The 11,875-nt window shown below is 43.5% G+C and overlaps 1 protein-coding gene across 1 annotated transcript in view; it reads right to left on the minus strand.

The window, feature by feature from the left end:
• Positions 1 to 4,041, minus strand: part of LOC130473796 (killer cell lectin-like receptor subfamily B member 1B allele B) — a 49,099-nt gene extending 45,058 nt beyond the window's left edge. Inside the window, exon 1 of the mRNA XM_056845394.1 lies at positions 3,957 to 4,041. Coding sequence (XP_056701372.1) covers positions 3,957 to 4,041 — 85 coding nt within the window. The remainder of the gene's footprint in view (positions 1 to 3,956) is intronic.
• Between the last annotated feature and the right edge of the window lie 7,834 nt (positions 4,042 to 11,875).

The raw sequence follows: 11,875 nt of genomic DNA on the forward strand, positions 1-11,875 counted from the left end.
GTCTATTAAGACCCCAAGATCCTTTTTACACACACTGCTGCTCAAACAAGCCTCCCCCATCCTATAATTATGCATTTTATTAGTTCTAGCCCACTTCTCCAGCCTGTCAAGATCATCCTGCATCTTGGCTCTGTCTTCTACAGTATTTGCTACCCCTCCCTATTTAGTATCATCTGCAAATTTAATAAGCATCCCTTCTATTCCTTCATCCAAATCATTTATAAAGATGTTGAACAACACAGGGCCCAGCGCAGAACCCTGAGGAACTCCAATAGTCACTTCTCTCCAAGTGGACGAGGAACCATTAACTAGCACTCTTTGGGTATGATCTGTCAACCAGTTGCAGATCCACCTAATAATAATAGGATCTAACCCACATTTTCCCAATTTGTCAACTGGAATACTACGTGGAACCTTATCAAAAGCCTTACTGAAATCTAGATAAACTATGTCGACATCATTCCCCTGATCCAGCAAGGTAGTAACTTTCTCAAAAAAGGAGATAAGATTAGTCTGACATGACTTATTCTTGAGAAACCCATGCTGGCTCTTAGTGATCAGATTCATCCTTTCTAAATGCTCAAGGACTGACTGTTCGATGATTTGTTCAAACACTTTTATCAAGGCCTAATACAACACAGGAAATTGAGTGTCATATGTTTGGAGATGGCTCTGAGACAGGATACTTTAAGCCTTTACAATCAATGTGGGACTGAAGGCAAAATGGCTTCTTCTCATACTAAAAAATAAAGGAGTCCTCCTTCAGCCACAGAAGCTTTCTGGTTTGGTATTAAAGGTAAAGGTAAAGGTCCCCTGTGCAAGCACCGGGTCATTTCTGACCCATGGGGTGACGTCACATCCCGACGTTTCCAAGGCAGACTTTGTTTGCGGGGTGGTTTGCCAGTGCCTTCCCCAGTCATCTTCCCTTTACCCCCAGCAAGCTGGGTACTCATTTCACCGACCTCGGAAGGATGGAAGGCTGAGTCAACCTTGAGCCGGCTACCTGAAACCAACTTCCGTTGGGATCGAACTCAGGTCGTGAGCAGAGCTTTTGACTGCAGTACTGCAGCTTAACACTCTGCGCCACGGGGCTCCTGGTTTGGTATTACTGTTCACTTATGTTTGTTTTTAGCTGCGTGAAATTATAAACATCAGGGTTATAAACCAGGTTATAAATCAGGTTTCTAAACATACCCCCTCTGATGCTCACCCAAAAGTCTCACAGCTATGACCATGATGACCATCCCAGTGAATGCAACGAACAAAGTAATTAGTTGCCAACTGGTAGCCTAGGAAGGATCTGCAGAGGTGTCAGCCAAGTTAGTAAATTCAAGATTATGTTTAAGAATAGCTTAGTGTCTGCCACCATATAAATGACGGCAGGCTGAAGGACATTACAGTGATAAGATGTTTATTAAGTCAAGGTTTTTTCCTATACAATGTGGCCTGCACCATGCAGTTATCAATATAGTCATATGTAGTTATCAATTCAGCAAATAACACAATTGTTTCCACTGTAAATTAAAAGCAGACTTTGGCAGCACAATTCATAAATCCATTGACATTTTCAAATGCATATTAGGCCACATTAAAAAAAATCTAATTTTGAGGTCAAAAATTGGGGTTCCAAAATACTAAAGGAAAAACTGTATGTGTAATTGAAACAGCTGCAACCCAAAGGGTGAATTTTGATTGCAGAATCTAGAGTTGCAGATTTCTTCACAGATCCTCAGCAGGTAGGGTTGCCAACTGCCAGGTAGTATTCAAAACAGTAAATTCAACTGCAAAGTGAAGTAGTACTCAAAAACACAGTTGTGGGCTACTCATATAATACACAATATTCTTTTCCGTATACAATTTTTTTTCTCTTAACTCTAGTGGTAAGAAAGAAAATTCCAAAAGCAATTATTTTTGCTGTCTATACATCATTTTATATGCATGATGCAAAGTCTCAACATGAATAGATAGGCGTAAGTAATAATAACATAATACAAATCTTTTGATGAATATCATATATGTTCATATTCAATAAAAAAGATGTTTTCCGTTTGGTAGTGGTACAGGTTGCCGGTAAATGCCTGTTTCAAATTCTTTTTTTCTTTTTTTTTACATTCATTTTAATTGTTGAAATACGGCCTAACCAAGAAATTTGAAGCCTGCCCCATCTTTCCAAGTCTTTTTTAATTTTAGTCCATGTCTCATTGTAATTCAAATCAAATAGTGAGTCATTTCTATTTGGGATTTTAATTCCTAAATACTTGACACTTTTTTCAGGGTTGAGCATTGCAAATAGTCTGAAATCTCCAATTTTTCTTTGTTGGACAGATTGAAGAGAATCATGTCAGTTTTTTGTTTGTTTAATTTGTATCCTGAGAAGTAACTGAATTGGTCAATTTGATGTTTTATTTCTGTCACAGACGACGTGGTGCTGTTTCAAATTCTTCATCAGCTACCCCAATAATTCACGGAAGCCTTTGCAGCAAACCTCAGCGTCTGGGATGGAATCCTGTTCCTCAGAATGCTATATATGTATTTTTTACAAACGCCAACAATTTGTTCTTATAAACACAATTCTTCACAGTAACTTGTGAGGTCTGACCTGACAACAATTCTATCCTTATTCATGGTCTGCCAGGAGATCTGTCCCCGGACAAAATCCGTCCCCCGAATGTCCCCGGATTTGATTTAATGTCCCCAAATTTATATTTTAAGTTGTGGGGATCCACCGGCCGTGCCTTCCCATGTTGGAGTTTTGTCGGGCGGGGCCTCCTCGGCCTCAGACCATTCAGAAGGGGAGCTAGAGCTGTCTTCCCCTTCTGTCGTCGCCAGGGTTGCTCTCTACAAGCGAGAGCCACACCTCTGGCTGAGCAATCCTCCTTGGCCTCAGCCCCGCTGACCTTCCCTTCCCCCCCAATCGTGCTCTACCCCTTTTCTTCCCCCTCTGACGCTTTTTCGGGGCCTTGATGCCTTTCAGGCCCCTCTTTTCCATCCCTCCTCCCTGTTGGTGCCGGCCCTGAGATCCTTCTGGCTGTTTGCCTAGCCTGCCTGCCTCTCAGCTGTTGGGCGGGGCTGGGCTGGTTACGGGAGAGGTCTCTCTCCCTGCCTCCTGACCCATGGGGTGACGTCACATCCTGACATTTCCAAGGCAGTGTTTGCGGGGTGGTTTGCCAGTGCCTTCCCCAGTCATCTTCCCTTTACCCCCACCAAGCTGGGTACTCATTTTACCAACCTCGGAAGGATGGAAGGCTGAGTCAACCGCAAGCCGGCTACCTGAAACCAACTTCCGTTGGGATCGAACTCAGGTCGTGAGCAGAGCTTGGACTGCAGCTTATCACTCTGTGCCACGAGCCTCTGGTTGATGGGAGAGGGTTTTAGTCTTCTGTTTCCCTCTCAATTTATGTTTACTGTTTTATATTGGCCACATTATACGTGTTTTATTTTTATTCTAACCATTTGTTAATCTTCTGGAGCTGATTTTAAATCGAAATAAATTTTGATGATGTATTTAAAAAAACAACCAGTTTGATGTATAACCGCAGAAAGAAAGGGGGGAGATTTGGCGTTTGGTATTTTATTTTTGGTTTTAACAGAAAATGTTTTTAACTGTTATTATAAGCTGCCTCGAACCACAAAGAAAGGCAGGATACAAATTGTTTTAATTAATTACAAAATATTTGCGTCTCAAATGACATTTTAGATTCAAAAACTTACAGCTATAAGTTGTACCCGAAGTAGAGCTTGTGCAAATGGAAAGAACTTCAGCCTGCTTAATTGGGGGAGGAATGCCTTTGAGTTCCAGCAATTGACCTTTTGAACTGCCACCCCTCAGACTGCATTCTCCAGCTCTGGAGAATAGCTTTTGGGGTTGCAAGTCTTGGGGGCTGCAGAAGAGGTCTATTTGCATGTGGCGCTCATGGTTCTTTGGGTCCAGCTTAAGAAAAGTTTGAAATTGGTACCTCGTTTCTCAGCAGGAGAAGCAGCTCTTGAAGCATTCCTTCTAGCCTGGATGGTCAGAACAGTGTAGCCTTCTTCATCCTCCATTGTGGCCTCTTGAAAAGAAAAAGGTGCAAAAGGCAGTTCAGAGTCTCAGTCGGAAGCTGACGGAAGCTGAGGATGTGACAGCGGCCAGGATTGATGGTCAAACGTTTATGTCTTCATAGCTTCCAACCACAACAAGCCATCTGCAGCTCAGCAAATGGCAATGGAAATAATGTCTTTTAAAACTTTTTACTCTTGTGGGGAAGATGGGTAGAAGAAATTAGTTTATGATAGAAGATAAGAATTTTTCAAATGTAGGTTGGATTTGAGGTTCTAGGGGATATGTGTGTCTGTTTGCATGATGGTACACAGGGCCGGTCCCAGATTTTGGGGTGACCTGGGAGACACTGCCCAGGGCCCCTCATCTGACCACCATCATTCATTGGAAGATAGCCCTGATTACTGTGGAGTGTTTAACCATTCCTAGTTCTTTTACTGGGAGGGAAGGTGACATAGTATAGCCCAATCTTGTCTGATCTCAGAAGCAAAAAAGGGTCAGTCCTTGGAAGGGAGACTACCAACGAAGACCCTGCAGAGGAAGGCAATGGCAAACCACCTCTGCTTCTCAGTTGCCTTGAAATCCCCTTGCTGAGGCCGTCATAAGCCAGCTGAGGCTTGATGGCACTTACACACACACAGTTCCTTGACTCTTTCAAATAAAGGGCAAGAGTCCAGTAGCACCTTAAAGACTAACAAAAATATTTTCTGGTAGGGTATGAGCTTTCGTGAGCCCCAGCTCACTTCTTCAGATACAGCTAGAATGTGAATCACATCGGTCTTTAAGTAGAGGAACAGTATGTAAATGTGAATAGCAGGCTTGATTGGATTAGGTGTGATATGCAAAAGAGTCTGTGATGTCCAGGGGAGAGATGGGTGTGGAGAAATCAGCATTGGTAATGGGCCATGAATGCAAGTCAGCATCATAAATTTCTTTCACCCTTCCATCTCTTTACAGTGTTCCCACTAGATGGCACTCTGCCTTATTTTTAACACATGGTGAAATATGACACACCTTCGATTTAGTGCCAAAGTTGGCAGTCTTCAAGGATAGTTCTCAAGTTTACACTCTGTACAGGCTCAGAGGTTATAAAGCTCAGAGGTTATAAAGTGCCTTTGCCTGGCTGGCAAGGGGGAAGAGAGAGAGGAGTGGGTATGACTTGCCTCCCAAGTATAAAGCCATCCTGTACTCTGACTGCAGTGCCTCTCCAGAATCTCAAGCAGGGAAAGATAGTATCCAAACAAAGGAACCTTGGGGCAGGGCTGTTACCATCACACCCTGCTTGTGGGCTTCTCAGAAGCATCGGATGGGCCACTGTGGGGAATAGATGGGACTTTCATTTATTCAACAGGAATCTTCTTGTGAAGCAGAGAACTAACTTGGAGGGGGAAAGAAATTATGTGATAGAATCACTTTGACCATGCACTTTGCAAGTTTGCAGGGGAACAAATGAGTCAAATTCATCTGGCAGGCAGCAGGCAAAAGAATAGGCCACAATGGTTAGCAAGTATTTAGACTAGAGCTAGACAAGCAGACTATCTCTGTGGTCAATATGAACAGAGATGGCATTGTAGTCTATCTTTTTATTTTTTTTTGGAAAGGATGTGAGTATAGTGTGAGTGGGGAGGGAAGGCAGCATGGTATAGCTATAGCCTGATCTTGACAGATTTCAGAAGCTAAGCAGGGTCAGCCTTGGTTAGTATTTGGATGGGAGACCACCAAGGAATACCAAGGTTGCTCTCTACAGGAAGGGTTTGGCAAACTATCTCTGTTAGTCTCTTGCCTTGAAAACCCAATCAGGGGTCATCATAAGTTGGCTGCGACTTGACGGCACTTTACACATACACACATACCGTGACAAGAGGCTGGCTATAGCTTTGGACTGCCACTTTGACACATCACTGTGACCAGGATCCAGCAGAGAGACAGTGTGAAATTCCATGCAGGTGTCTATTCTTCCATTGTGCCAGGGCATAGAGATTTTAATTCACTCTTTATGATAAAATGTATTCCTTTCCTCCTGAGGTGTGCAGTCATCCCATAAACTCAGGAGAGAACCTAAGAGGAAACCTGTTGTGATTGGAGCAATGTTCCATCTAACCCAGCATATGGAGACAGATGCAGCCAGATGCTTGCAGATGATTAGGAGAGGTGTGTGGCTCAGTGATAGAGCATTTGCTTGGCAACCAGAAGATCCCAGGATCAATCCTTGGCATCTCTACTTAAAAGAATCAAGTAATAAGTGATGGGAAAGACCTCTGCCTGAGATCTTGAAGAGCTGCTGCCAGTCTGAGTAGACAATAAGGACCTTGATGGACCCAGGGTCTGATTCCATATAAAGCAGATTCAAGTGTTCATTATAAAAAAGGGGAGGAGCCATGGCTGAGTGGTAGGGCATCTGTTTGGCATGCAGAAGATCCTGGGTTCAATCCCTGACATCTCCAGTTAAAGGATCTAGCTGTAGGTGATATGAAAGATCTCTGCCTGAGTCTAACTAGACAATACTGACTTTGATGGGCCAATGGTCTTACTCAGAATAAGGCAGCTTTATGTGTGTTCATGTGTTCCATCAAGCTGACAAATAGAGCTTGATTTAGATATATTTTGACTTGGTTTTTCTCTCACATTTTAGACCAGGTTTGTGTTAAGAGAATAAAATAGGCAACAGGAAAATGATGTAAGCCGCTTTGGGTCCCCCTTGGGGGAAAAGGTGAGGTACAAATGAAGTAAATAAATAATTATACAAAACTGCAAACTGCGGGAGGGCAGATAAAAGAAAGGATGACTGATGAGTGGGAAACAGGAAGCAGGGAAAGGGGGGAGAGGATATGGGGGCTGCCAGGAAAAGAGAGAGGAAAGAGTGTGAGGAAGGGGATATGGGTCACCCCTTCAAGTCCTTGAAGGTTCTCCACTTGAGGTGGTACTAACCATAGCTGACCTTGCTTAGCTTCCAAGATCTGACGAGATCAGGGTAGTGGCACATTTAACAATTCTTTCTATATAAGCTTTTGTAATCATGCTCACTTCTTCTGATAACTCCATACTGGAAGAAGCAAGCATGACTCACAAAAGCTCATATACAAATAATTGTTGTTAGTCTTTAAGGCGCCACTGGACTTTTGTTTTATTTCCCTGGATGTGGCATCTTTGCCCTTCTCTGCCAGTCATCCACCCTTCCTCCTCGTCTCTGGCTGTAAACAGAAAAAGACTCAGATATCCTCAGCAACTGCTGCCTCATGTGTGTGTGTGTGTTAAGTGCCGTCAAGTCGCTTCCGGCTCATGGCGACCCTATGAATAAAAGTCCTCCAAAATGTCCTATCTTTGACAGCCCTGCTCAGTTCAATTGATCAATTGCCTCATACTAATTGATAAAGAGCAGGGTGGTATTTCCAGAAATTATGAAAACAGACTAGAAATGAAGTGTTGTTGTTTTTTTAAATGAAAAGCCATTGTTTCTTCTGCTCATAGCCATTCTTGTCTCCTCCTCCCTCTTTCCCTCTCTTGAGCTGTATTTGGAGACTCCTTAGGAAGTAGACCCCCACCCTGATAGTTAGAGGCAGTGGCACACTTCCCGAAGGTATCAGACTCCCTCTATTATAGCTCAGCAGCGTGGTGTAGTGGTTAAGAGCGGTGGTTTGGAGCGGTGGACTCTAATGTGGAGAACCTTGTTTGATTCCCTACTCCTCCACATGAGCGGTGGAGGCTAATCTGGTGAACTGGATTTGTTTCCCCACTCCTACACATGAAATCAGCTGGGTGACCTTGGATTAGTCACACTCTCAGTCGGCATATAAAAACCAAGTCTTCTTCTTCTTCAGGTGCAGGGAGCAGACAAGAACAGCTGAGAGAGAAAAACTAGCAAAGAAGGCGTTTTAAATGCGAAGGCTTTTAAAATGTAAAGCCTGTCTCTTGCCTGTGGCGGCAGCATGGATCATGGGCCGCCTTCTGACTTCACCACCTCTGCAGGGTCTAGGATGGACTCGTTGGGCAGCACTGCTAGAGCCTGTACTGAACCCCAGAGAAAGCAAAATTGGGGAAGTCCCCCCCCCCTCCCAATGTACCTTTTCAGGACAGCCCTGCACTTCACTAGGGCAGGATGCAGGTGGATGAGCCAGACTAGCACTTTGCAAATCATACGTGGTTACAACACCCAACTTCAAACCACAGTTTCAGGTCCTGGCTCAACTGGCCCTAACTAGCCATCATTAGTCTAAAACTATAGCTTTGTATAATTCTGTTCCATTGATGTTTCTTGAGTTCAAATTGTTGCTTTGTGATGGCTTAGGGTCATGAAATTTTACATTTGTAGAAGTTTTATGTTCAGTATGGTTTGAGAATCTGTATGTCATGACGGGCTACCATGCTGCTAAGATGGGACTTTTAATTTATACCCAGGCCTGCAGATAAAGTGGGGCTGGTGTGCCCTAGGAATTTATGACCTCCAAAGTGTCCTATCATTAACAGCCTCGCTCAGGAATTGCAAACTGAAGGCTGCAGCTTTCTTTGTTTCAGTCAAAACAACTGGTTTGCCCACCTAGATATGTGGCTGCCCTACCTGTTGAGAAAGGCAGGTTTATACTGCTTGTAGTATTGAAGACCACTGGATGGTTGGAATTTAGCTCTTGAGCCAGTTTGGCTTCTGCAGTGGCTTGTTTGTTGTGAAGGTGATAAAAAGAGACTAAAGCGTTCTTATGAGGTACTTTAACAGGAAAGGAAGAGGAAGTGGTAGATATTCTGATAAAGTCTTATTTGTGCTGGACAGTAATCCGACAATTCAATCAACCAGTCTGAACATTTTTTTTAAATGTTAGAGTACAATTTCAGATGGTTGCAAGCAAACATGAATTAGGAAAAGTAGGTGAGACCTCTCTCTCCCCCCATAAGTTTCAGCTGTAGCAGAGAATTATACAACAGATTGGTTTTCACACATTTTTATTAAGCATTTTTATAATATATTAAGTTATAAACATATTGCAGACATAAATTATATAATTTATAATTATATAAGGACAAAAAATAAACACATTCTCGTGAAAGATTTTTTAAAAAAACAGAGACTGCGATGACTGACTGAACACAGGAAACTCAAGACAAAGCTTCTCTCTCACGAGGGGAACATTTTTTCACAGGGCCTTGATGTGAGAGCCAACAAAGCTGTGAAGAAACGGGACAACAGATACAGAAAAGGTAGCCTCTTGACAAGGCCCCTTCGGCTTTGAGCAGGCCTTGTTCATGTCCCATTCTTAGACTGCTCGAGAATGGTCTTAAAGGCACTTCACGCAGTTTCGTCTCTGACGTGAGGCAGGCCGGAGCTTGGGTGGTACCAGATTTGGAAACAGCCTGGACAGCCTATGTACACTGGGAGCAGGTTTCCATGGTGACTTCAAGGGGTAGGGCTGCCACCCTCCAGGTAGCACCTGGAGATCTCCTGCTATTACAATTGATCTCCAGACAGCCAAGATCAGTTCCTCTGGAGAAAATGGCTGCTTTAGAGGGTGGACTCTATGGTATTATACCCTGCTGAGGTCCCTCCCCTCCCCAAATCCTGCCCTCCCCAGGCTCCACCCCCCAAATCTCCAGGTATTTCCCAACCTGGAGCTGGCAACCCTATCAAGGGGTCTGTTTTAAGGGAATCCACAAAGTAGGAGATTCCCAAGCCGACTGAAGAGAAGCAGCCTTTGAGACTCCTGTGTGGAAAAATCCCATCTTCTGCACTCCATTTAATAGATAAAGCCCTGTCCTCTCTATTCCACCTAAAAAAAGGTAAAGGTAAAGGTCCCCTGGGCAAGCACCGGGTCATTCCTGACCCATGGGGTGACATCACATTCCCAAAGTTTACTAGGCAGACTTTGCTTACAGGGTGGTTTGCCAGTGCCTTCCCCAGTCATCTTCCCTTTACCCCCAGCAAGCTGGGTACTCATTTTACTGACCTCAGAAGGATGGAAGGCTGAGTCAACCTTGAGCCGGTTACCTGAAACCAACTTCCGACGGGATCGAACTCAGGTGGTGAGCAGAGTTTGGACTGCAGTACTGCAGCTTTCCGCTCTGCGCCACGGGGCTCTTCATCTATTCCACCTAGCTGTCCTTATTTAAATAGTATATGAAAATGTTCAAATAAATACTATACAAATAACTGAGACTTCAGGGATATTATTCACTCAAGATTTTGCTTTCAGTGTGATGGGTTCAGTTCTCCATCTACAACAGAAACAGCCTTCAGCATCCTAATGAGAGAACGATCAGTATTACAACAATTTATATCAACACATCATAACGTCAGTTTTTCTTCACATGAGATCATTGCCTTTACCACATTGCTAAAATGCATAGTAACATATACAGTTTGGTTACATAAATATATTTCCAGTTTGTTTGTTTTTTAAAGTAGGATTGCTACAAGAAGACTTAGTGTTGCCTGAAGCAAGGATACAGGATATACTAAATAGGAATTGTGTAAATACAACAGTGTAAACAGAAGTGGCAGCAGAGTCTGGTTTATCTAGGTTTGGCATGTTATATATCTTTAAGCTTCTGTGCCCTTGAGAGTCGTATGAAAAGAAAAAATTCATGCTGGTACAGTTTCTTCCATTTTGACAGCACTGGGATAGGAAAAGCCATGTCAGGGAAAATTCTCCTTTCCATATAACTCCTGGCAACCCTAGTGCTTCCTGGTTATTGTTTAAGAGCAGAACAGGCACCTGGTTATTGTTTAAGAGCAGAACAGGCACTTGAGCAAAATTAAGGCAAAAATCCAGGTTTCCAGGACTTGAACCAGGAATCTCGTAGCTAGAAGCTGGGGATTCTGGCAGGTGATTTACATGCGTAGGTGCCAGAAATAGAAGGGATAGTATAGCAGCCCCTGGTTGGCAAGCAGTGGGCTGGATCTAGTGATCTGTTCATGGAAGGCGGTAATGAATGTAGATATTTGCCCTGCTCTTCTTCCTCACCTCCCACAGCAGTCGGGAAAGTTGAATCCTGGGGTCGTATGACCCATGTGGACTAATAGCCATGTGGGTAGGGGGGCTGCTGCGTGGGGGCAGAAGTTAAAGTTGCTGGGACCAGATTCAGAAAGGAAAACTTTTCAGGAGTTGATTTCCCCCATCATAGTGCCATGGACACAACAGAAGCCGCACCACGCAACATTTCCCCTTTAAACAACCCTTCAAGGTACAGGAGCCCTCTTTGGCTCTGAATGTGGTGAGTCTACCCTTAAGAGTCACATGAGGTGTTTCTCAGTCAAAAAGGCAGCAAGATTACCTTCTTCTGTAGTTAGGCAAGTATTTGTTCTTTAACTAAAGAAATTATGATCGTTTTAGCCCATATTAGAGAACTGAATAGTTAAAGTTTAAGGGGACCTTGACACAAACTTATGAAGAGAACCCTGGGGATTCAAGGAACCGTAGCAACTACATTTCCCATGATTCCCAGCTCCTGGATGCTGCATGTTTATGGGTGCGCACACAAGTGGTTTTAATTACATCACCATAAAAAACATTCCTCTAATTCTACAAATCCTTTGATATATGCATTGATATACTGTTCTACAATGCGTATAGTGTGCATGGAGCCACCAGCGGTTGTCTCAATTCAATTATCAGCTACAAAAAGACCCGATTCCAATCATGATGAAGGCCTGAGGAAAAGGGGGAATTTAAACCTACCCGTACCTCCTTTTCCCAACTGGAAGCTCCACCTGGGGGATGCAGTTTGCTCCATACAGCTACTAATATGGGTACCTGACCAATAAGGTAATTCTCTAGGGCTTTTTCAGATCAGGAAAAACAGCATTGGGGAGGGGTGGAGGATTAAATCCCACCCCCTCACTCTGATGTCCCTATC

The sequence above is a fragment of the Euleptes europaea genome, chromosome 1 (genome assembly GCF_029931775.1).
Source record: "Euleptes europaea isolate rEulEur1 chromosome 1, rEulEur1.hap1, whole genome shotgun sequence".
NCBI classification, from domain to species: Eukaryota; Metazoa; Chordata; class Lepidosauria; order Squamata; family Sphaerodactylidae; genus Euleptes; species Euleptes europaea.